The sequence below is a fragment of the Garra rufa genome, chromosome 25 (assembly GCF_049309525.1).
Source record: "Garra rufa chromosome 25, GarRuf1.0, whole genome shotgun sequence".
NCBI classification, from domain to species: domain Eukaryota; kingdom Metazoa; phylum Chordata; class Actinopteri; order Cypriniformes; family Cyprinidae; genus Garra; species Garra rufa.
In genome coordinates this window covers 16807184-16834693 of record NC_133385.1, presented here as the reverse complement: position 1 = coordinate 16834693, position 27510 = coordinate 16807184, and the positions used below count along the sequence as shown (strand labels likewise).

At 36.7% G+C, this 27510-nt stretch overlaps 1 protein-coding gene across 1 annotated transcript in view; it reads right to left on the bottom strand.

The window, feature by feature from the left end:
- Positions 1-27510, bottom strand: part of shank2b (SH3 and multiple ankyrin repeat domains 2b) — a 112062-nt gene that overhangs the window by 24903 nt on the left and 59649 nt on the right. The window contains exons 11-16 of the mRNA XM_073831605.1: positions 27009-27166; positions 24937-25050; positions 16307-16388; positions 7761-7771; positions 6785-7039; positions 5608-5732 (exon numbers count right to left, since the gene is read on the bottom strand). Of these exons, the coding sequence (XP_073687706.1) occupies positions 5608-5732; positions 6785-7039; positions 7761-7771; positions 16307-16388; positions 24937-25050; positions 27009-27166 (745 nt within the window). The remainder of the gene's footprint in view (positions 1-5607; positions 5733-6784; positions 7040-7760; positions 7772-16306; positions 16389-24936; positions 25051-27008; positions 27167-27510) is intronic.

The following is a 27510-nucleotide window of genomic DNA, read 5'->3' as shown; positions in this document are numbered from 1 at the left end:
AAAGATGGAGACGGCTGAAAACAGACAAGAATTTAAAGACAGATGACCAACGTTGCTAATTTTCTCCTGGACAGGTAAGATTCATCTATGTTTGGCTAATTTTGCTTCCGTAAACAGTGGATTTTCCACGGTCGCCCGTGCTAAATGCGTTCATAAAAAGCGTTATATCGCACCACTAGCAGGGTATGAAAACAATCTATGTTCCGACTGAAATGTGGTATTACAGTACATCTTTACGAAGTATTTCGCTAATCGCCATTAGTACATTTTTGCGATACATAATTACTTCGCAAAACATCTCTCGTGAAGCATAAACATAATTAACAGAAGAAAAAAAAATTACTGTGTAGGACTCGTCACTTGCCATTGGAAGCTCCTTGTAGCAGCCTAGGTTCCTGCTGGATCCTGCAGCTTAGCTGGCAACCTCGAGTCAGGGGGGAGCGGGAAGGGATACACCGTTCTACAGTATTTTGAAAGTGACTGCAGTACCAGTTTTGGCCACAATCCTACATACGGTTCCTTTAATATCCTAATGATTTTTGGCATAAAAGAAAATTCGAATAATTTTGACCCATACAATGTACTTATGGCTGGTTTTGTAGTCCAGGGTCACTAATATGCTTTTTTTAAATAGATATTACATCCCTACCAAATTTACTGCAAGCTTTTGTCACCAATGTAAAGTAAAACCGGGTCAAGTTCTCAGTCCATAAGGCTAGCTTGTTCCTGGGACCTGACACATCCGTACAACCAAAGTGTGAGAGAGCAAAACGGCAGCATCTCAACCTGATGTGGGTAGTGAAGCTTGCTTGGCTCCTGAGGGACTGATGGTCAATATCATCGACTGGACGATTAAAACGTGTTTATTGTTTCCACGGTATTCGGGGGGAAGAGATGATGAATGAATTTATATACACAAACACTCGCTCTTGCTTTTAAAATGTTATTCTAACCTTTGCGCTTTTTAAATATACAAATACATTGTGCCACAATAAGAGGATTTTGATCTGAAAATCTGAAAACCACCTAAGCATACAGTGCTGTATCTAGTAACTACTGACTATTTCTTTATATTTTTAAAATTGCACTTTTCCTTCACTAGTTGGTTGTAAATAATCTGGCATTGTGATAAATGAATTTCTCTTAAAGGTTAGTTCACCTAAAAATGAAAATTCTGTTATTAATTACTCACCCTCATGTCATTCTAAACCCGTAAGACCTTTTGAATGAAATCCGAGAGCTTTCTTACCCTGAATATATAGCAACACAACTTCAAGGTCCAGAAAAGTATAAGGACATCATTAAAATAGTTTAAAATGCATGGTACTTTCATGAATGCGTGTTAAAGACTGAAGAGAATAAATTGTTGATTAAAGTCATTATTTTTGGTTTGTTTGCACACAAAAACTATTCTTGTAGCTTCAATAAATTACAGTTGAGCCACTGATGTCACATGGACTATTTTATCAATGTCCCTACTACCTTTCTGGGCCTTGAAGATAGTAGTTGCGTTGCTGTCTATTAAGGTCAGAAATCTCTCAGATTTCATCAAAAATATCTTAATTTGTGTTCCGAGGATGAACGAAGGTCTTACAGGTTTGGAACAACATGAGAGTGAGTAATTGATGACACAATTTTCATTTTTATATGAACTGACACTTTAATTGCATTTAAAATAGTTTCCGCGCACTGCAGTACATCAGCTACCTATTAGATATGAAAACTGTCATTAGTTCAGCATTGTAAGAACGTACGTTGCACTTCCTGCAAAATTACATCATCAAAATGCAGCTCCCACTGCTCTATCATGAAAACATTCAGGCTTAGTTACATTTAGACTCTTGGATTACGATAAGGAGCTAATAATTCATGAAATCTCCATTGCTCATGAGAACCAATCATATTCTTCCCTTTTCTGCTCTTCCATGCGGTGCTGAGATCTTAGATCTGCTCTCTGTGCTTTAACGCAAAGTGAGTGTTCTCCTGAATTTTGCATGCAAATGAACTTATTTTGCTGATGCAGAAAGGAGGACGACGTTCCCAATGCTTTTCTTGTCTCATGGTCAGTCATCGCTGAAGTGTCAGTTCAGCCAGAACTGAGGGGCCGAGACAGGTGTTTTGCAGATAATCTTCCATCATCATTATATATTTATAATAGGGGTGGGCAGGAGGGTTTACTACTCATTTAACTAGTGATTAAAAGTGACAGTAAAGACATCTTACAAATAATGCTGCTCTATGAAAAAATGCATCATGGTTTTCACAAATGTGACCCTGGACCACAAAACCAGTCTTAAGTCGCTGGGGTATATTTGTAGCAATAGCCAAAAATACATTGTATGGGTCAAAATGATTGATTTTTCTTTTATGCCAAAAATCATTAGGAAATGAAGTAAAGATCATGTTCCATGAAGATTTTTTGTAAAATTCCTACTATAAATATATCAAAATGTAATTTTCGATTAGTAATATGCATTGTTAAGAACTTAATTTGGAGAACTTTAAAGGTGATTTTCTCAGTATTTTGATTTTTTTGCACCCTCAGATTCCAGATATTCAAATAGTTGTATCTCAGCCAAATATTGTCCTATCCTAACAAGCCATAGATCAAAAGAAAGCTTATTTATTGAGCTTTCATATGATGTATACATCTCAGTTTTGTAAAATTTAACCTTATGACTGGTTTTGTGGTCCAGGGTCACAAATGTATTAAAGGATTTGCTAAAATTTTACTCACCCTCAGACCATACAACATGTAGATGAGACTTTCTTCATCGAAACACATTTGTGATACTGGACCACAAAACCAGCCAAAAGGGTATTTTTTTTAAACTTGAGATTTATACATCATCTGAAAGCTGAATAAATAAGCATTCTATTAATGTATGGTTTGTTATGATATATCAAGGATACACAACTATTTGAAAACCTGGAATCTGAGGGTGCAAAAAAAATCTAAATATTGAGATAATCGACAAAAAGTTGTCCAAATGAGGCTTTTAGCAATGCATACTACTAATTAAAAATTAGGTTTTGATATATTTATGGTCGGAAATTTACAAAATATGTTCATGGAACATGATCTTTACTTAATATCCTAATATATTAAGTAATTTTGACCCATACATTGCATTTTTGGCTACTGCTACAAATATATCTGTACTACTTATGACTGGTTTTGTGGTCCAGGGTCACATTTGGAAATAGTTAGCATTTCATCACTTGCTCACCAATGAATCATCTGCATTGAATGGGTGCCGTCAAAATGAGAGTCCAAACAGCTGATGAAAACATCACAATAATCCACAAGTAATACACATAACTCCAGTCTATTAATTAATGTCTTAAAGTAAAAAGCTGTCGCTTCTAGCCAAAATATGACTTCATTATCCATGTTAAAGCTTCCTCCAGTGAAAAGGTCCATTGTTTAAAACTATTTTAGACAGTTTTAGCTTGTAAACAGTGCTTGATCTGAGCATATTTCTCCCCTGATTCAAACAAGATGACTTTTTCTCTAGAGAAAGCAATATTATGGATAAAGGACTTGTATTTTAGCTGGAAACAATGGTGTGAAGTTAAAAGTACCTTAATGAATTATCATCGCTTCAGGTGATGTTAGCTGATGGGCTGGAGTTGTGTGGATTACTTGTCTACATTACTGTGGTGTTTTTATCAGCTGTTTGGACTCTCATTTTGACGGCACTTATTCACTGCAGAGGATCCATTAGTGAGCAAGTCATGTAATGCTAAATTTCTCCAAATCTGTTCTGATGAAGAAACAAAAGCAGTATTAAGAATATATGACTTTTGTAGATTATTGTGGTGTTTTTATCAGCTCATTATGATGGCACCCATTAACTGCAGAGCAAGTGATGCTAAACACCTCCAAATCTGTTCTGATGAAGAAACAAATCTACTTCTTGGATGACCTAAGGGTGAGTAAATTTTCTTAAACTTCATTTTTGGGTGAAGTATTCCTTTATGTAGCACCTGAATTTCTGAAGGATCATGTGACACTAAAGACTTGAGTAAGATTTGCATCACAGTTATTTTAAAGTATAATAATATTTCACAGTATTACTGCTTTACTAAATTTTTACAAATAAATGCAACACTGGTTAGCATGACATTCATTCTTCTTTCATTCATTCATTCATGACCATGGACCACAAAACCAGCCATAAGGGTCAATGTTTCTATAAAAAGTAAGATTTATACATCATCTGAAATCTGAATTAATAAGCTTTTCATTGATGTATGGTTTGTTAGGACAATATTTGGCCGAGATACAACTATCTGAAAATCTGGAATCTGAGGGTGCAAAAAAATCGAAAAAAATTGAGAAAATCACCTTTAAAGCTGTCCAAATGAAGTTAATTGAAATTAAGCTTTGATATATTTATGGTAGAAAAATTTACAAAATATCTTCATGGAACATGATCTTTACTTAAAAATCCTAATGATTTTTGGCATAAAAGAAAAATAGATAATTTTACCCATACAATGTATTTTTGGGTATTGCTACAAATATACCTGTGCTTCTTAAGGCTGGTTTTGTGGTCCAGTGTCATAAATATATATAATCACTAATTCAGCACACTAAAGCATCCTTTTTTAAATTCACTTCCTCTGAGGCACCTACTGCCATCAAGCCTTCAAAGCAGCACTTTTGCACATACATAAAGAAAATTACTATGAACGGTTTGTACACACATTTCATCACACTTCAGTCTAGCTATGTTTGAACACAATAACATGTTCTGAGAATAAACTCTTGTGCCTGCTTATGACCAACAAGCCAAATTTTCAGACCACTGACATATCAGTTTTGAAGATGTAGTTTTCCACATACCAAATGTATAGAGCCACACCAATAATATAATCTCACTGCTCTAACCAAAGCAAAATGTAATCTGGTAATAACCACAAAGTGGTAAAAATCTGATATGGTCAAAGTAAGCCCTTATCATGATACTTCATAGCTGTCTTTGCTTCTTTTTTGGACTTGACAGGTTACAGATCCAAAGTACCTGCGAAGCATTAAAAATTTACAACATCCAATAAATGCAAGATCACTCTGAGACAACTATCAAATTCAAAGCCCAACTTCTACAAAGAGTTATGATGGATGATTACCGGCCTGACATTTTCAACTTTCAAATGAATTCAGAGTGTCAAGGTTACACCCTCATTCATTAAAAGTGAGAATTAAAAAAAGATAAGCCAGATCGCCTATGCAAAGGTTAGCCGTTTAAACGCAACCCCGACCAAAGAGCTCCAGAGACATCAGAAAACTGACTTTCCGCACAGGACGGGCCTCCGTGCGTTCGCAGCTTTTTCCAGGAGTGCTCATCTCCTGCGTCTCTAAGCTCCTCTGTCTCATTAAAGATGTAACCATGACCTTTCCTCATATTCACAAGCTCAGACTGTGCATAAACATTCTCCGTGTGAATGATTCAGCAGCAAGCTCAAGATGAAGTCCTCTGCATGCGTCGGACAGCACTCTTTCCAGCTGATCGGGGACCTTTTCATCCCTTCAGCAAGCAATGGCTTCTGCGCCTTTCCAAAACAAACCGTAAGCTTATGGAAACCCAATCGTATTCTTACCTCGATGAGGAAGTCTCCAGTCCTCAAGCCGGCTTTCCATGCCACCCCTCCCTCGTCCACAGACTCCAGATACTGCAAAGCAGGGAACGCCGGGGTCGGAGTGAACTCCTCAATGGGAGTATCCGCTAAAATCCAGGCCGTGCCAGACAAGACAGAACCAAAGGAAAGAGATCGTAAAGATCAGAAGACACTGTGCTAGATTTATGGGACTACAAAACATTTTAATGAAGATGACACATCTTTGTTTATATATACACATATAGATATATCATTTAAAACCTTGATATTACTCAAAAACATGCTGAAAATATGATGCTTTTACTAAATGATGTAAAAAAATACAATTTATATGAAAACGAGAGCCTGCTAGCACAATGGATAATGAGTGTGGCTAAACAAGAGCATCTGGTCCGATGATACATGATGCAAGCTGCAATGGATCCATCCAACCAAATCAAAAATGAATGCAGGAGTTGGGACGTTTATATAACCAGAGAAAATGCATGCATGGATGTCACCGCTGACAGTGTGGGGAGAAGCACTGGTCTGGAGCCTGACAGAACGAGGGGCATCGCAAAAGCTGATGCAGAAAGCAGCCACGGTGCACCACTCGCAACTTCAAGGGATCTGTAGTGCACTAGAAACTAAAAGCGTTGCAGCTGTGGATGGGGGGGGGGGTCTATCTTTAGTAGTTAATGCATTGCATAGTTAAAGGTTTGTATGAAGGATTTGAGCAGAAAGAAACAGCTGGACTGTCAGACTCAGAAAGCCCGGGAGACAGTGCCAGCAGAGCCCTAATGCAGTCAAACGCAAGCCAAGCACATGGAGCAGGGAGTGGGTGGGGGTCTGTGTTTACACTTCACAGATTTGACAAGCCCACTTAAATGCATCACAGTCAAGTGATGGACACGCTGACACTAAGAGATGCATTAATTCAAAAGTTCTTGACATGGATGCAATTCATGCAGCTCAAGCCACGCAGTCAGAGGCGCGATGACGCGCTTTGAAATCAACAGAAATGACGTTAAGAGAGGGGGTACAAAAAAAGAGACAACACTAGCGAGGGATAAGAAATAGCGTGAAATGAAGGACCAACACGGTTTGATTCTCGAGGGTGTAAGACATGAAGTGAGGAACAGTTAAGATGAGACGACGAGGGGTCCGTCTTTTTTCCTACCTTTCGCCCCTCTCAACACGAACCCGAATCCCTCGTTATCCTTCTTCTGCAGCACGACCGTCTTTTCGTTGATAACGCAGTCGCTGTGGAGAAAATTCCGCGCATAACGACCGTTATTACAGCCTATCATCCTCATCATCGCCACTGCCGCGCGCGCGGAGTGATGCTTCATCCTGACAGGCGTCGGCTGAGCGGAATTAATCATTTTTGCGACGAACAGCGCGATGTGACGAGAGTTGTAACCGTTGAAAAACGCTCACTGCCGGCTTTATCTGTCGAAGAAGGAGCTGTGACACCGGTTAAGAAAGGCAGGGCCCGGTCGCCGGCGAGATAGCGTGTCGTAAGTGCAAGACATAACCGCCAGATGAAGGATGAAAATCACCAGAGGAAAACATGAGCGGTAATCTTGGAGGAATGGGTATGGGAGAGAGGGAGAGAGAAAGAGAGTCAGAGAGAGAGAGAGAGAGAGAGAGAGAGAGAGAGACGGCTTACAGTGCTACAGAGAAGGAGAGAGCGCGCGAAAGAGAGACGAAGAATCTATGCATGTGTGCGCGCGCACGGGTCTTGACTGAGCGCGCGACTAAAAATAATTTTATGTGTCCATTACATATTGAAATCGTAAAGGATTTAACGATCCTAACGATTTCGGTTGCTTAACGCTCACGTTAACGATCGGATTAGTACTTTTTGAATAATGATTATCTGGACATATTAAATCGAATCCCATTTAATGGTCTCTGCAGTCTGTTACCAAATGATGAGAACAAGCCAAAATCAATAGAACATATACAAAAAGAAATAAGAAATGATCAAATGGAATTATTTCAAAAAGTGTTTACATAGACTTTTTAAAGGGGTCATGAACTGAGCAACCAAAATTCCCTTGATATTTTAAAATATAAGAGGTCATTGTACTATAAAAAAACTTTTTGTAAGTTTAAGAACTTAAAACTTTCTTGGTACATAGTGGCCTAACCAGAGATTGTCCTACAATAGGAAGATGAGAGGGTCTGTATTACTGACTATTGGAGAAAGTGTAATGGCTAACATGGATCATGTGTCCCTTAATAACCAATCACATTACAGCTTTGACGTCATTGAAGTTCAGTCAGAGTTGTGCAACACCAAAGTCCCTTTCAAGGAAAGTATGTTTACTTGGCGGCCATATCTGCAATGCCTCTGGGCAGTTCATCCAAGACCAAGCCCTTCTAAATGAATGTGGAAATTCTGAAACCTAAAAAACTGCTCGCTGAACTCGCAATTAAATTACATATTTCTAATCAGCAACACAATCTGAAATTATCTGCCCCATAAATGTTCTTTCTTATGCTCAAATAGCTTTTAAAAAAGCTTATTTTTCAAGCTAGACCAGCCAATGCGCATGCGCAGCCACAATGTGCTTATGACTGTGCATGCGATTTGGCCAGTCCAGCCTCAGGTTTTTATGGGAACAGGGAATTTTTAACAGCTGCTGCAATGACGCTTCTTCAGTCGATAAGAAATTATATTTCTTGAGGAAAACATTTTAGAAATTATCTCCATATAGTGAATTTAAATGGTGCCCCGAAGTTTCAACTACCAAAATGCAGTTTAAATGCAGCTTCAAAGAGCTCTAAACTATCCCAGCTAAAGAAGATGGTCTTATCTAGCAAAATGATTTTTCATTTTCTAAACAAATTGACAATTTATATACTTTATAATCTCAAACACTCGTCTTCTCTAGGTCTGTGTGACCTATGTGTTTTTTCCGGTTCAGTTAGGGTATGTCGAAAAACTCCCGTCTCATTTTCTTCCCTAACTTTAAAATTGTCCTGCATTGCTGCAGAAGTACCGACCCAGTGTTTACAAAGTGAACATGCAAAGAAGCTCAAACACCCTTTACAAAAAAAGATAAAACAGCAATGTAGGGCGATTTTGAAGTCGAAGAAGAAAACAAGATGGGAGTTTTTCAACATACCCAAACTGTATTGAACCAGAACTACACATACTACGCATGCACATCACAGAGACGAGACAAGATGAGCATTTGAGTTTAAAAGGTATATAAATTGACAATTTGTTTTGAAAATGATGGATCTTTACGCTAGATAAGACTCTTCTTCCTTGGCTCGGAACGTTTAGAGCCATTTGAAGCTGTATTTTGGAAGTTCAAACTTGGAGGCACCATTGAAGTCCACTATATGGAGATAATTCCTGCAGTGTTTTCCTCAAGAAACATAATTTCTTTATGAATGAAGAAAGAAAGACATGAACATCTTGGAAGACAAGGGTGAGTAAGTTATCTGTACATTTTTGCTCTGGAAGTGAACTTCTACTTTGAAGATCGTTTGATACAGTATTTACTGACCTAAATCACAGCAGGGTCCATCTATGAAGAATGTAGGCTGTCAAACATACACAACTTTTAGCCAATCATAGCAGTGGGTGTTTACTTCCAAGTCCACAATCTGCCTATTCAAACAGAGCGTTCTGATGAGGGGGGTTAGAAACAGGACAGAAAATTACTTCTAAATCTTCTAAGAGAACAGTACACAATAATAAAAAGGCAGTTCATGAACCCTTTAATGACCTTTTATAGACTTTTAAGAAAAAAAAGGTCCTTACTATATAAATTAAATAAAGGCATATTTTAAAAATTCATGTTTACTCATATAATAATTCATATTATATATAATTTCTAATAGGTTACACTATGGTGGTTCTTGTTCTGAATGACACCCAAACATCTGTGTGACACTAAGTGTTACTTCCTGCCTAGCACCATCAATATCCTTCCCCAAAACACACGCCACAAGCAAGCAGATCAATTACTGAAAGTGTTCAACCATAGAAGCCACCGGAGATATCCAGAGATAAGCTGTTTGAATATGATACCACCGAAAAGCAAATGTTCTCCCTCTCTTTCCCTGAAGGACAAGAGGGCTCACTATCTTTTAGACGAAGTATTAAATCCAGTCCTGGAAATCAAGCCGGGGTACTGAATAGGTAGTGAATTGCTCAAACTGCAGCTCTCACAAAGAGCTGGAGTCTCATTTCCACCTGGTACGTTGACTTCATTCATATCAGGAAATGGGATTGTGGCCTGTGCCATTTCATTTTATGCCACATTGTATCTTGACTGTGTCCCCCATACGAATCAGACCCTAAAATAATAATCACAGATGAATACGTCAGCCCTATTCTGATTAATTTAACGCCTTAAAATGCACCCGAAAAGATCCTGAAGTGTTTATAATCCTGTCAAAACTTTAGCTGGTATATTGACAAAATAAGCTTAACCTGTGATTGCGAGATTGAGTGACTTAGCTCAAGTCTTAAACTATAAGATAAAGTCTTATTGAAATATTGAAAGAGCTCTGAGCTCAAAAGGTAGAGTGCTGACTCCTGAGGAATGATGCATGGTTGTCATGGCAACATAATCTGCTTTGAAGGGGACACTGTGGCGATGTCACAGAGCAACAAAGTCATTAATATCCCGGCCTGTTAGGAAGAGCTCAATAGCCTGGAAATATTATTTGCTCATAATGCATTTATACCTGTGTGTGATCTCATTTCGAACAATGTTACCGCTGTCCATCACTGAGTGATGTTTATTCCCCGGTGTGGATTTGCTATTTAACGGAAACTAAATAATGCATTGTAAATCCATTTTGATTTATCCTACTAAAAAGTTTGCACTGGAATCCATTCTAAATGTATTAATCATAACATCTAGAGTGTAAAATCAGCATGTCTGCAAAAGACTGACATAACTAGGAGGTGTCTTACGTGTATCTGTGACAAGTTCACCTAAAAGAACACATGTCCTTCTGTACGGCTGTCACTCAAGCACCCTGCAGCAGGAAGTAGCCTGCACTGCATTGCCATGGATTCTCTGTCTCCATGACAACCAGCTCGGAGCAAGGGGTGTGTCAGCTGGGTAGGAGTATGGTAGCCGGATGCGAGAGGATCTGTCTCTTTTTTTTGTCTTTCTAACACCCTGTGACAAATGTTATAAAGTTCGTTGTACAGCTAAAACTCAGTTTTTAGATAATAATATTTACCTTACATAACAGGGTTATTACAGTTCAATAGCTTAAAATATGTTATTTTTAAAAATAAAAATCTTATTTAAAATAAAATTCCCAGACTCCACAGAAAGCCAATGATTACTAGCTAAAATCACACTGCCAATTTATTTCAAATAATGTCAAAGAGCTGATTTTTTTTTTAAATGCCAAAAAATCAGCACACAGTGATGACCCCAATCTAGAGCGTTGCTTACATAACTGGCCATTGAAAGAGTTTTCACACACTTCAAACCTCTTTTTTCCCGGTGAACAACAATGTGCTTGTGCGGCGTTTTGTGTTAAATCATAGTGGGGCGGCAAAGTTTTGGGAAATGATGGTTTGTGTGAGGATGCGCAGGTAAACCGATGAACCGTGTTGTTGTTTGATACACTCACAAGAATTTGATGTATTACTGGCCTTAAATAACTGATTAATCGACCTTTTAAATTTTCTTTGCTGCTTATGCTTTATTAATCCAGGGAATTTTGTCTCTTGGTATAAGTGAAATGCATATAAAAAGTAAAAAAATAAAAAGTAAATATATAAATATAATTTTGACAGCAAATTTTGATTTAGTCTTAGTCATAGTCTTTTGACTAAAATGCCATTTAGTTTTAGTCAAATTTTAGTCATCTGAAGTTTTAGTCTAGTTAATCTACAGTAGATTAAGTCAGCTAAAATCTAATGGGTTTAGTTACAGTGTAATGCATTTATTAAGCATTTCTCTAAAATGACCAAACTCATTGTATAGGTTTAATATTAAGATTTTATCATGATAGACAGATTTAACTGATGTGACACGCAACATGCCTTAATATTAAAATTAAATGAAGCCACTTCTCATAAAGAAACAAGAACATGGTCTTCTTTTCAATAAACACCAATGGTTATATGTGATCCTGGACCACAAAAACAGTCATAAGGGTTAATATTTTTAAATTAAGACTTATACACGATCTGAAGGCTGAATAAATAAGCTTTCCATTGATGTATGGTTTGTTAGGATAGGACAATATAAAAAAAAAATCTAAATAATGACAAAATCAACTTTAAAGTTGTCCAAATGAAATTCTTAGCAATGCATATTACTAATCAAAAATTAGGTTTTATATATTTATGGTAGGAAATGTACAAAATATCTTCATGGAACATGATCTTTACTTAATAGCCTAATCATTTTTGGCATAAAAGAAAAAAATGATAATTTTGATCCATACAATGTATTTTTGTGCTACTTAAGACTGGTTTTGTGGTCCAGAGTCACATAAAGGATAATTAAACATTGTTTATAACAACTTGTTTATGACATTCTTCATTCTTTCAACCAGACATATTTATTTATATTAATAAATTTAGATTAATCTATATTAGGGCTACTAAAATGATTCAGTAAAGAGCAGTGAGTGATTTTCTGTCTTTCTTTTGTTGCTTGATTAACATCGGTGCCACAGACAATAGCAACTATGTTAGGCTGCTGTCCCTTTAAAAATGATATATACACGTCTGATATTCTCCCAACTGTTTACATTTACATAAAACGCAACTGAGGGTATTTACGTGAATACTCGTCAAAACGGACAATTCAACATCATTATGTGTGTACTTCTCCATTCATGAGACGTGAAAGAGTAGTCGTGTGCTATGTGAGAGGAGCTACTTTGGTGTGTACGCATTAAGTTCTCTTTTGCCTTATCAAAGTTATCCATATGTCTGCTTTTCTCTTACTCCCAGATACTGACATTATTGAATGTTTTATGAGATGTGCAGCAAATGTATTCTAGCGTATGTCCCGCCGGATAGATCAATAGGCTATGTTACAGTTAAAATGTACGAATCTAACCTCCTAACCACGCAACAGATTAGTTCTGACTGAATCTCATCCCAAATCGTCCCTTCAGTCTCGTTTTTATTCGTTGACAAAAATGTCAATAGATTTCCATCATAGTTTTTGTTATTCCAAACTAATTATTTTTTCGTTACCGTCTCATTTTCTGAAAATTATGACGAAAATTATTTGTCAACGAAATTAACACTTAGATGTAAATAAAACATTTTCAGTCTTTCTAAATTTCATGTTTACTACAGTGTTGCTTGCTGTTTATTTGTGAAAATTACTTTGTGAAAATTGTTTCAAAGTAAATCCTACATAAAATTTCGTTCAGTGTATTTAAATTAGGCCAACTCCAGGCTCAGACAGTATCTGCACTTTTTTCCCCACTATCTTTGCAATGATTTTGAAATTCTATGAAATATGAAAATGTGCTAAACAGGGGAAGTAGTTACAAATTATTTAAAGGGGTCAAGACTTGATAAACTTCACTTTTTCTTTTGACATATAAAAGGGCATTATACTATAAAACTGAAATCTTGTAAGTTTCAGAACTTTCTCATTAGTTTAAAAACAGCTTATATTGAAGCCAATCTACCAAAACAACAGGTTGTGGAATGTGCCACTTTATGATGTAATAGTGTATCTAAACACCGCCTCCACAGAAGACGACAACATCACTGCCTTTAGTTCCACCCACCGATTTGCGTATGTAGTATAAATAATAGGGATGTAACGGTATTGTAAATACCGTCATACCGCAATAACACATTTTTTCGATACTACCGTGGTCGCATGACTCGATAAAACAATAGGTCTTCTGAGAAAAGTTTGCTCAGGCGAATGGAGCGAACGGGAGGTAGCGGGAACTACATTTCCCATCAGCCCAGGCGTGGCCATCATCCTTTGCGGTCTGTTGTCGCTACAGACTGTAGCAGCAAGGAAAAGAGATAGAAATGGTCGAACCTGCTCCGTCTGAAGTGCGTATGCGTCACGTATTCTTTTCAGCACCCATGTTAACGGATTAGAGCGTTCACACTGCACGCGGTTGCTGTCCGGTAGTACGTCCTAGAAGCGGTGCCTTTGCAGCAATGCAGCGATCGTTTCGGCACCGAGTCTATTTTTTGCTGCGCTGTATGCACTGAATTAATGTTACAGTACGTTGTTCGCTGTAAAAATTAACATGGATTGACACGGAATGTACCATAAATGCATATAAATTTCACAGTCAACACGTGGCTTTTTGGCTAGGTTTAAAATAAGGAAAGGTGCCGTTTTAAAGAGGCTAAACTAGGCAACATAATAGATGCACTTGTCCAGGTAGAAAAGTTCTTTAAAGGATTGTCTTTAATAAAGATTTAATGCGAAAGAAAGGCATGAGAGCCTACTGCACTGCAAAAAAAAATGCTTTTCTTACTTAGAATTTTGTCTTGTTTCCAGCCAAAATATCTAAAAATTCTTAAATCAAGAAGGATTTTCTAGACAAGTAAAAATTATTTTCTTATTTTTAGTAAAAACAAGTCAAAATTAAGTGAGTTTTTGTTTAAAACAAGCTAAATAATCTGCCAGTGGGGTAAGAAAAAAAGTCTTATTTCAAGCAGACAACTCATTCAGCTAAACTGATTTGACTGTTTTTTACATGCTTTAATATTTTTTTGTTACTAAAATTGAAATATTTAAGTTTCTGTTTCAAAGTTTACAGATAGATGGCTAATTTGTATGCCATTGATATGTTCAGTGTTCATGTAAACTGTTTAATAAACACTTCTGGCACTTTTTTCGAGTCTCTTCATTAGTTTTGTTTTTCCTGTAAATGATTCAATAAATACCGTACCGTGACATTCATACCGAGGTAGTACCGTACCGTGAAGTTTTGATACCGTTACATCCCTAATAAATAATGAAGCCACGCAGAAACCAAATGATAAAGATAACCGAGAGACGACAAGATGCTGTGCAAAGCCAAGTTGTGAAAAAACACAGTCTTTGCATTGCCTTCCTTCTGATCCTAACATTAGGAAAGGGTGGATGAATTTTATTATTTGTAAAGTTCCAGTAAGTAAGAATTTGGTTTACAGCAGATTCATTTTACAAACAAGACACAACTCGACCCGGGGTTTTCAGAAAGATTGAAACTAAAGGACAATACTGTGCTGATTATATTGGATCCGACAGTACATAAGTGTAAGTAACTGTTTTTATTACGTGGTCACTTTTGCTTTGTCTGTTATTACTAGAGTTGGGGTACTCGGACTTGTAATCGGACTCGAGTCCAGTCTCGAATACAATTTTTAGCGGACTTGGACTTGTCACGGACTTAGATGCATTTTGACTCTGACTTGACTGGGACTCGAGCTTTCCAGACTCGGGAATTATTGCCGAGTCCAGCGGAAATTTTACTGACTCAATGCATTATAACGAAAGTGACATTCAGTATTTGCATGTGTTTAAAAGTCTTGCCAGTACTTGAAAGCCTGCTGGTTTCTTTGCATACACACACCCAAAGCGTGCTCACCGAAAACGCCTCACAGCGTGTGATTGCTGAATTTAGTTTTCTTTTTCATGTTATTGCTACACACTTTCACGAAAAGTAATGTCAAATTGCAACGTCTTGGAGAGTATTTATGCAAATGCAGTCGGTTTTGTCTTGAGTGAATTTGAACAGTTGGGAGAAATACACATGTGTCAAAATATATGATCTGTGCATCCGGTCTTAAAGCAACAGCATCGTATTCCTGCTGCAGCAGACTGTGTGAGATATAATCTCGGAATTGGGAAAATAAAGTCAGAATTTTGAAATATAAACAAAAATTTTACATGACTTTAAGTTTGCTGAGCAGGACACTAATTATGAGATGGTTTGAAATTTAAAAATCCAAATGGCAATATGCAATAGAGGTTTGATTTTGTTACATTTAAATTGTCATTGCCTTATTCTAGTTGTAAAGGCGAGAACAAGGTTAAGATACTGACAAACAGCAGTGTTTAGTTGGACTCGGACTCGATTCGTTAAAGACTCAGACTCGACTCGGACTCAACTTAGGTGGACTCGAACCCAACACTAGTTATTACAGATCATTTGATATGTACTTAGTATTTATGCGTCTATCTATGGAGGATGTAGGCTGTCAAACATACACAACTGTTAGCCAATCACAGCAGTGGGCATTTACTTGCGAGTCTACAATCTGCCACATCTATTTAAACAGAGCGTTTCTATGAGGGGGGTCAAAACAGGACAGAAAATCCTATTACTTCTAAATTATAATGTGTTTTGATGTAAAAACCTTGATAAAATTATAAAAAGACCTCAGAGAACAGTACAAAATAGAAACAAAGGCAGTTCATGACCCCTTTAGTAAACATCTGTTTAACACAATCTGTATAACGCAGATTCCGTGTGGACCTGATGATGACATTGGAACTGTTATACCGGTCTCTTTCTTGCCTTTCACCAACATAGCTGACCTTGTTGAGGCAAAACATCCTAAAATCTAAAACCGCAATGTTGTATACAGAAAAACGATCTGATCTGTAACCTTTTTGAAACTGTAAATATGTACACAAGACAGAACCCATTTCAAACCACCGTCATGTACTTTAAAAAACATGGTCAGAAGGATTAGAAAAACATTTGATCATACCTTGACGCATCAAAACTGTCATAAGATCCCACAGTGTAGTGTCGAAAGAGCTTCCGTCTCTCCGATCGGTCTGCCCGGGCATCTGTGAAGACATATTCACAAACATTTACTTTAGATCACCACAATTATGTAATACTCCAACAATGCACAGTGCTCAGAATTTGTAGTGCTCCTTTTTTATTTATGCGAAAACAAAAGTTTCTTTCAAAATTTTGGTGACTGCATGTGTTCAAACACTAACTCAGCAAACTTTTGAACACTTCAACATCATTATCATCCCTTTCACACCGAATATAAAACGTGCAAAAAGAATAAAAATAGCCAGCAGAATTTTAGAGACGTACAGCAGATGTGATAAAGTGTGAATGCTGTAAAGGTTCGGTTACATAATTGGATAAAAACGCTGTCTAGTCACAAATCGGTCTTACTGTGTGCCATATGTCACATAGTCTCAGGTGCCATTTTTTAAACACATTTAATCATTTAGCCAATGTGATACCAACTGTGCGCTGACAAAAATGAGTATTAAATAACAAATGGTGCTTACAGTTTTACCAGGCAGTACCTTGATGTGCATATAGTCACTGATGATCACTACCAGCATGGCACACACACAAATATAAATAAAATAAAATACATTTCTTGAACCATGAGCTATATAAGAGTGAATTCAAAATCTGCACTATGCCAACTCTACCACCTTCCCCTTTTAATTGCGACCAATAAAAAGCTCTTTGGAAGACAGGGACCATTTGGCCCATAATGGAGCCAAACTAGACTAGTCCTCGGAGAGAGCTCAGGAAGGCCAAATATTGACTGCGTTTTATGGAAGGAACCAGGATTAGAGCCAAAAAAGCTAATGAAGAGACTTTTTTATGTCGCAGAGATTAATCGTCTACACAGCTCCCTTTTCGCTCTTCCGAACGTCTCAGAGGGGAGCGTTCGTTCTAGGCCGTTCCTAGAGTACCATCATGCGTGTACGCCATTAAAACAACTGTGCATAGAAGACTTGTACAAATGAAAACATTGGATTAATATTTGAATTCAATCAAATCACCTCAATGCCCTAAAAGGACAGCGAATTATACGGAGGTAGGACGGGCATTAACGTTGGCACAAATGGTGATAATAGACATCCTCATTAATATCCATTAATGAGGTTCTCAAGGAGTTTGTTCTGCAGGCTGCAGCTTCTGAAAACTGCACCATTTGTATTGTCCTCTGCGGTTCTGTTGATACACGATGATATCAGTAGTCAGGAGGCTGCGTGGGATTCAACACTTTCCCCTTCCAACCTACTCACTGGTTAGCTGTTAAAGTTACAGACGCTCAATTCTTTGTTGAGCTGAAACGTTTTGATGTTCAAACAAAAGGAGGTTTAGATTTAGCGCAATTCTACAGAGACATCCGCTCGGTCCTGTGACTGCTAATGTAAGATGTCCTCCCCATCTGTCAGTTGTTTCAAATATATTAAGCAGCAGTTTAATGAAATTTTGGTTAATCAAACAGTTAGCAAAACATGCCTATCCTGAGAGGTTCCAAAATTTAAAAATAGTATAAAAATCTGACAAGTAAGCATTTACGCCTTTTCATTTTATATGGAAACAACTCAAATAATATTGAGGTCAGACTGGATGTGTTATGATGCATCTCATCGAATGAATAAATCAAAACTGAATCGTTTGAGTGTGCAAGTGAATCATCACACTCTGAGCCTTGACATTACCATTTATAGATGTGTTTTGTCAGGTTGTGCATTATGCAGTTTTAAGCAATACCTGATTTCGCATGCATACAACTAAACATCAAGAGATAAAAACATTATAATTAATTGGATGAATAAAATGGCCACAATATCTCTTGTTAATGCAACACCCTGTCAGTTTTCTCCAGCAGCTGTGTCGTCTTACTAACAAAAAAAGCGTTCTGGCACGTACACACAGAGCCACACGTACTTGACACAATCGTTGTTCCTCTGTGGACAGTGTGAGGAAAAAAAGTCTATTTGACATGAGGAGCGATGACAGTTGCTACAACACCGGATTTCAAACCACCAGGGGTGGCTCACTTGATAAAATGTATAAAGATAGTAAACGCGCAGCAAGCAGGACTTAAAGGATGCAAAACTTTCAAGGCAGAGTCAGAGCGCACCGCTGGAAAAAAAAGTAATAACTATAATATTCTGCTAGTCGCACAAGTTTGACAACTCTACGACTTGACCACTCAGTTCAGTGTAATCAAACTTTCTGTGATTTTTCATTTTCAAACATGATGGAGAATTGAATTAGACTGACAAATGAGCCCAAGGCTGTTTGGATGTTTTACTACATAACTGTTCAAGGCCTCTGAAACTGACACCAAAAGTCACTAAGTCACCAAGGATAAACAATTACCTAAAAACTACAGCATAAATCATGAACAGCTGCAACTGAAATTTTATCGACAGCAGACTCGAACTAATCAGAGCGCAGAGCAAGACAAAAATTATTGGTTGCACAAATCCGTAATTCATCACAAAGCACAAATCCTCAAATCAACATACCTCCGAAATGAACCTTCTTCCTAGATCTGATAGTCTCGTCCATTGGTCCCCTTTATTTCACCCCCGAGTCAATCCGAGAAACACTCAATTCTCCTTGCCTGAGGGGGGATTGCCACTTTTCTCGATCCCTCAGGCCCTGACGCCTAACTTCCCATCTCCAAAAACTCTCGCGTCTCCTCGAGCACTCAGGTGCGAGCTGACCATCAGCACCACACACATTGAAAAGAGAACCGTGGCATTGGAAAAGATGGTATGTAAGCTCTGTTCTCAGTGCCGTGAGAGGGAGAGAGAGTGTGTGAGAGAGGGAAAAAAAAAAGATGCCACAAAAAGAGGAAAAAAATCTTACCAAGGCCCACTCCTTAGCAACAGGGTTTGTACAGTGTAGAGCATGTTTCCATGGAAATATATCAATCAGGAATGTGCATGAGTGTTGCTCGGAAAGGTTCAAGAGACTTCAGCAGAATACTTGTGCTGTAACTAACCAGCCGATGCTGGATTTAACTGTACACTCCGCTAGATCGTCAACTTTTAAGGCTTTCCTGCAGCATATGTGATATGCCTTGGCTAGCTGTTGGCTTCGCCTAAAATTAGACAGATTTGGGCGCCAGAAGATGTGATTAAAATAATGCAGAACGCATTTCCATGGGAACCAAATGACTATTTCATAAATCAGTGAAATAAATCAGCTGTCCTTGAAACTTTTCGAAAGCGTCTTTTGTAGTAGCCATGGATTTTCAACATAGCAACATAGCATTTCTCACCTTTTCACTCTGCCGCCCTGCTTCTTTTGCAACACTGGCAAACATGGATGAGATTCAAAACGCCTCAGGTGACACTTATACCAAGCATAGCAAGCACTTTCACCTCAGATTACTGTTAAAAAGTGTGCAAATTGCCCAAATGTGTTGTGACAACTCAATTATTGGTCACAATTTATTCAAATATATATCTTGTGGCGCAAATACACACCTTCTAGACCAACAATGTCATGAAATGTAACCAATATGCAGACAGAAACATTGGGAAAACAGGAAATTATATCATAGAGAGGAACCCCCTGAGAATGTTATGACTGTCTGTCAAGCTCAATAGCTCTATTAAAGATAATCTGACCTTTTAACGACCAGACCAGATTAGTTTAGGATGTACAAATGTCAAATGCTACACAAAATCATAATATTTAAAGGGATAGTTCACCCAAAAATAAAAATTCTGTCATTAATTACTCACCTTCATGTTGTTCCAAACCTGTAAGACCTTCGTTCATCTTTGGAACGCTAAGGTAGTAAGGACATCATTAAAATAGTCCATGTGACATCAGTGGTTTTAACTTAAGTTTATGAAGCTACAAATAGACTTTTTGTGTGTAAAGAAAACTAAATTACGTTTTATTCAGCAGTACCGCGTTGTGAACGTAAGTCAAAGATTGATAGGGAAGAGAAAAAATTATTAAATTAAGTCATCCTTTGCACACAAAAAGTATTATTGCAGCTTGTTGAACCACTGATGATACATGGACTATTTTAACGATGTCCTTAATACCTTTCTGGGCCTTGAATATGTCAGTTGTGTTGCTGTCTATGCAGAGTCAGAAAGCTTTCAGATTTCAACAACAAATATCTTAATTGGTGTTCCAAAGATGAGCGAATGTCTTACAGGTTTGGAGCGACATGACGGTGAGTAATTAATGAGAGAATTGTTATTTTTGGGTGAATTTAAGAATTATTAATGCATTTAACATTGAAAAATATTTAAAACCTTTGAATATTTATTTATTTAAAGTGTTATTAAATACATTTTAATAACATTTAAAGGTGCCATAGAATGGAAAACTGTATTTACCTTGGCATAGTTGAATAATAACAGTTCAGTACATGGACATGACATACCATGAGTTTTAAACACCATTGTTTCCTCCTTCTTATATAAACCTGGTGTTTGCAAAATACCACTGAAAAATAGGTCAATCCTAACATAACAACGACTATTGCATAATAGTCTCGGGATCATTAATAGTTACGCCCCCCAACATTTGCATCGCCCAATCATCAGACGTTCTGCAGATAGGCTATTGTGAAAAAACAAAGCAAGGACAATAGGACAATTATTAAATAATTTTCATAGGGAATTTTACTTCATGGTAAATTTTTTCTTGGAAATGTAATAAAAGTTTTTACAACTTTTGACATATAACTTAAAACTAGATTTTTCCTGTTCTTTATAGTAGAGGCTGTTAAACTATGCAAGGATTTTTTTTGAACATACAAAACATTTTATAGATTTGTCTAATTTTATGGTGCTAACTTAAAATACCTTCTCATATGTGACCTATGTTGGCAAAAATGACTTTTTATTTCCACATTCTTAATTAAAATGATTTGTTCTAATCTGACAAAAATGTCAGCCATTTATAGAGGTAAAAAATAGAGGTAAAGTATTCTGAAGATTCCAAAGCAAAATCACCCAGAAATGTTGCAAGTCATCCTCCAGTTTTTTTCTTAATAATATTTACTATAATATTTAGTCACAATATAGCTGTTTTTTTTATCTTAGCTAATAAAAAAGAACAATGATGCAGATAAACAGTAGTTTAATCAAGAGCAGCGAGTACGGTAATTCAATCTGTTTTAATGTTTTGATTAACAGTAGCTATGTTTCCATTCAAAGATGTGAATGTAACGTGTGCACAAAATTGGAATATCTCATAAAACATCTGCAAATAAAGTGCTGTTTCCATCCAACGAGCCAAAGAGAACAAAATCATCACTTCCTTATGAACTGGCACTAAATATCACTAAGAAAAGTAGGAGAAGCCACTAAATATAATAATTTTTATATTGCTTGCGCCTCAGAGCGAGCTGATGAAACACAATAAATGCGGTCACTGCTGTTTGGGAACACAGTCGTGTAAGAAAATGATACAGAAATACTTTGATGACAGACTTTGCTCAGGCATTTCAGAATGACCAAAACAACACTTCTGATGTCGCTGGTTTGTCAAGTTATCCCGTCCCATCTTTACTTTTTTAATTCGCATGGAGGAGTTTATTCTGTAAATGTGTTTCCATTGTAGTTTATGCAATTCTACAATCCTACTAAAAACTTTTGCGAATTTTCAGAATTTATGTGCATCTTGGCGTTTCCATCCAGCGTTTTTTGTGCGATATTCCAAAATGTGCATAAAAATAGGTGGATGAAAACAGCTACTGAGACAGCTCAATATGTGACCCTGGACCACACAAAACCAGTCATAAGGGTAAATTTTTTTTAAACTGACATGTGTACATCATCTGAAAGCTGAATAAATAAGCTTTTAATGTATGGTTTGTTAGGATAATACAATATTTGGTCGAGATACAACTATCTGAAAATCTGAGGGTGCAAAAAAAATCTAAATATTGAGAAAATTGCCTTTAAAGTTGTCTAAATGAAGCTCTTAGCAATGTTATTACTAATCAAAAATTAAGTTTTGATATATTTACGGTAGGAAATTTACAGAATATCTTCATGAAACATGACCTTTACCTAATTTTCCAATAATTTTTGGCATAAAAGAAAAATCGACCATTTTGACCCATACATTGTATTTTTGGATATTGCTACAAATACACCCATGCGACTTAAAACAACCTAATATAATGTTACACATCAGATTTTCCCCAACTATTAACTAAACGTTCATGTGAGACATCACCGATTATATTTTTGTGCATCTCGCCAGGACATTATTCGCAATAATGCACTTTATAAGGAGATTGCACACTTTTGAAAAATGTGAAAATCATATTTCACTAGTTAATATTCGATATGAATATTCACAAAGCTGGAATGCTGCGCTTTGCAACAATAGACCTATAACTTGTGATGAAAAGCAACAGCAGTCGTCCAGAAGTAAGCTGAGAAAAGGGTACTCCTCTCAGTAAAAATGTACAAATAAAGATCATTTTAGATGTTTAATTACTATATGGAGCAGTGTGATCACTAGAAAAGGGTTTAATGAACTAATTTATGTAGAATTCGAAACATTTCAAAACTAAAACTTCGACGTTTTCCACATCTTTTGCTTGTAGCTCAAAAACTAGTCCGCATTCCGACTCATTTGGCCAGCATGGGTCACATATAACAAAGACAACATTGCAATGATTAACCTGAAAAGTCTAAACACTCTGGTGCTTTCAAAACACTGCTATGTTTATTTGAGAATTCCGACCAACTAAGCATAGCAACACCGGCTCAACCAATAGAATGAGTTTGGGGTGGGGCTACTTGTTTGTCCAACCAATAGCAGACAGGAAACCTGTTTGAAAACAATTTTTTTACACTTCAGCTCTGAAATTACACACTTCACCGTTAATAACAGCACTTAGGTTAGCTGTACAGATGCAGAAGTGCTTACTGTGCTACCGCAGCACAACCTTAAGGCAAATGTCATGTTCCATCACATGACGGGCGAACTTACATCTTACAGTCTGAGAGCTGAGTCAGCCAGACTCTCTCCCCGAGTCACATGGGCCAAAGCCTCTCGGCCAATGACAGCTGTCGTTCACCACACCTCCATTCTGCTCGCCACATGCTGTCATAAACAGCTCTCCATTTGTTTCGTGTAGCTGCCAATAGCTGTTTTACTGTACATGGTCATAAGCAACAATCTGGAGCACAGTAGATAATAGTGTTGAAGATTTTAGACTAAAGCATGATTGTAGATTAACAACAGGATTTGGCTAATTACGTTATGTGAGTGTGATGCAATGCAATTCCTTTTACAGTTGCGGTTATAAAGGTTCAGATGCATTTCGAAAGCATCTAAATGTCTCTATGACACTTGCACCACACACACATACAGGGCTGAAAAACGCACAGTAGCTGCACTGATGTGGAAGGCATTCATTTGGCCCAAAATAACAACTCTCAACAGAATGTTGCCCCTGGCCCCTTCTGCCAATTTGCACAGCGAACGTTGAGTGCACACACCAAAGCTACACAACAGCCAATGATTGTACTTACAACGAAAAAAAAAACTAAATTTAACACACATTTGGACTGGAGTACAGCTATGATTGCTGTTAATGGCATTCCTGTGCTCTGTCCAATTTGGATATAAAGCACAAAACAAATTCTCAGGTGCTCATTCACGCCGACGGTTGACGGATGAACGCGAGCATTTGATCTGAGAGGTGGACGTGTGTGCTTTGTGGCCTAGTTGCAAATGAACACTAACTGAATTAACAGCCTGTTATCGCCGCAAGGCTCCTAACATATTCTGCGGGTTATCAGAGCACTGGAGAAGAATAGAGTGAGAAAAGACATAATAAGAGGAGCATGAAAAGTGTTTCTTCCCCTCACCTCGTAATGTGTTTAAAAATTTACTCGCCTTCATGTTGAGCTAAATTTGTATGATTTTTTTGTTCAGTGGAACACAAAAGAAGATATTTACCAGAATGTTCATGCTGCTCCTTTTTTAAACAATTAAAGTTAATGCTGATAAGGGGCTGTCAGGCTTTGAAAATCAGAAAGAGCATTATAAGAAGTGAGTCTAGCGATATATTTGAAGTCTTCTGATGCTTGACAGTCATTCAAAGATGTAAGAATTTCAAAAAATACCAGAATTGAAATTCACTGCAGCTCTTAAATCTCATTCAAGTCTATTCAAATAAGCTGTGTGAAGACACTTGTGTGAAGAAGTAGTGTAGACCACTTTTGTTGTATGAAACTGAGCAGAAAATTGAGCAGAAATTGTTGAATAAAGTCGTTATTTTTGTTTTCTTTGCACACAAAAGTATTCCTGTAGCTTTGTAACATTATGGTTAAACCACTGATGTCACATGGACTATTTTATTGAGGTCCTAAATTTTCAGGCCTTGAATTTGTCAGTTGTGTTGCTGTCTATGCAGGGTCGGAAGCTCTTGGATGTCATCAAAAATATCTTAATTTGTGTTCTGAAGATGAACAAAGGTCTCATGGGTTTGAAACAACATGAGGGTGAGTTATTAATGACAAAATTTTTATTTTTGAGTGTACTATGCCTTTAGGTTGACATGACGGTGATTGAGAACATGTTTAAAGTGTGTGTTAGTGTGTAGACACTCACATGGCCTGTCCTCGTTGGGTTTGCTTGGAATCTCTTCCACGCATTCTGCTGGGAACCAGCCTACATTCCCTCGGGCACTGCCTTCCCAGAATCCTCCTTCTCCAATACTGAGAACTACGTATGAGAAAGTCAGCAAAAAAAAAAAAATTAAACTCTCCTCTCATTATTTACATACTGCATGTGCAGTCCTATATGGGGCATTCTACAGAATTGGTCCAAAGTCAAGAGTTGGAAATGTCTTGAAAAAATTTGTTTTTCTAAAAAAAAATGTATGTATGCAAAGTGTATAATATCAAAGGTACACATTTCTAGTAATTGTGCAGTTAATTTTCATATTGTATTTTCAGAAAGTTTTGGAATATTTGTCCTCTACGCAAATTTGTCACTATCGAAACAATAATATATAATTTTATAAGCATTACATTGACCTTTTAAGATTTTGCTAACATCTACATTGTAAATATATATTTTAGCTATTTTATTTCAAATAAATTCAGAGGTAAATGAATAACAAGATTTTTAACAATATTTTAAGTGTAATTTATTTAATTTATTAGATTTGTATTTTAATTCAAATTTTTCTTTGTAAAAGGCAAAAAGTTGATCATACTCATTTCAAGATGTTTTACCGAATTTTTGGTGACCACATCACATTACAGAATTTTAACTCACATACTAAAACACATATATAAACACATATAAAAATGCATAAATGTACTAAAATTTCCCTCAAATATGAGGATTATGTTTTTCTTTTTGTCACTACCAAAACAGTGATGACATGTTTCCATCGTGACTGTTTCAGTAGTCACAACTTTATGGGATAACACCCAAAAAAACAAAGATGTCACTGAAACTCCACCACATGTTTTGGTATTGACAATTTTGATACTTTTGAACCTCGCTCAAAGATGCTAATCAGCACATGGTTAGCTAGCATAGTTTTGAACAGTGGTACACATATTAATACTAAATGTTATGGAATAACTCCCAAAAAAGTGTGCTTAATTGCAGAAAAAAAGGTGTTCCTTAAAATGACGTTCCTTAAAGTTACACACTTTTTTTTTTTTTAACAAATTTACCTCAAAATGATGGGACTTATCTACTCACACCTTGAGCTATGAGAGAGAGTGACATAAAGTGTAGGGGTGAAGTTAAAATCTCGGCCAATGGACTAAAACATACACTGTTTCGTAGTGAAAATGCCTAAAATTTCCTAATTAACATAGAAAATATAAAATAAATCTTTTTTTTTAACTTTTAAAAGAATCAAAAAGATACTTTTAAAAACAACAATGGAAAAAAATACAAAAAAATATTTCAATATAATTTCATAAGTTGAAATAGGGGTTAGGGATCGGGACAGCCACCTCCCAATAAAAAAGTACCCAATAATTGATGATTTTATATATATGAAGCTTACTGATACTTTAAAAAACAACAATTGAAAAACAAATATGTTTTAATATAATTTCATAAGCTGAAATTTAGGGGTTAGGGATCGTTTTGAAAGTACCCAATAATTGATGATTATATATATATATATATGAAGCTTACTGATATTTTAAATATTATTTCAGGTTTCAATAGATAATATAAGTATCTTAGTAAACATCTAAGAGTTTTTGGTTGTGGGACAGCAGTTTGCACCAATTCTATAGAATGGCCCTTAGATGTTAACACATGCAGCTCTTTCAAGATCATTTTGCTCACAACATGCATTGTGACCACTATGGATGTGTATTAATTTACACATGCCAGTATAATATATCAAGCCTATGCTGATTTTATCCAATGAAGTCTTTAGTCTTATCTAATGAAACCTCTCTAGTTCATCTCTTTCTGTTTGTGAAGTGTTGCTAGCTCTGGCCAGGCATCGGCTGGTGCCGAAGGGCAGAATCTGTGAATTCTTGCTCTCCATATGGCAGGAGAAACTGCACTCTCTGCTACAAACCAGCTTTTCCCTGCATTCAGTGCACTCTTAAAAATGGCCATATTTACTAGCAATAACATGTGGTTTAATTGAGTATAGTTAAACTGAAATGGTACAATGTTTTTAGAGATACATGTACCTTTGACCCTGTCGTTCTTATACAAAGCGATTTCTCCATCGCCCTGCGGTTGGTAAGACTTGACCACCACATAGTGTCTTCCTGGCACAGCACTGTACAGCTTGCGTTTGGACCCTGGAGTGTCCATGCCGGAGTAGGCATCCCTGTTGGCACGGGGACTGGTGGGAATAAAAGAAGCAAAATATGAATCCAATATAACACACACATATACACTACCAGTCAAAAGTTTTTTTGATGTTTTTTTAAAGTCTGTTTAAGTCTCTTCTGCTCACTAAACCTGCATTTATTTGATCCAAAGTACAGCAAAACAATTTTGAAATATTTTTACTATTTAAAATAACTAAAATGTTTTATATTTGAATATTTTTTAGAATGTAATTTATTCCTGTGATTTCAAAGCTGAATTTTTAGCATCATTAGTCACATGATCCTTCAGAAATCAATTCTAATATTCTGATTTGCTTCTTTAAAAACATTTATTATTATTATTATTACGTTGAAA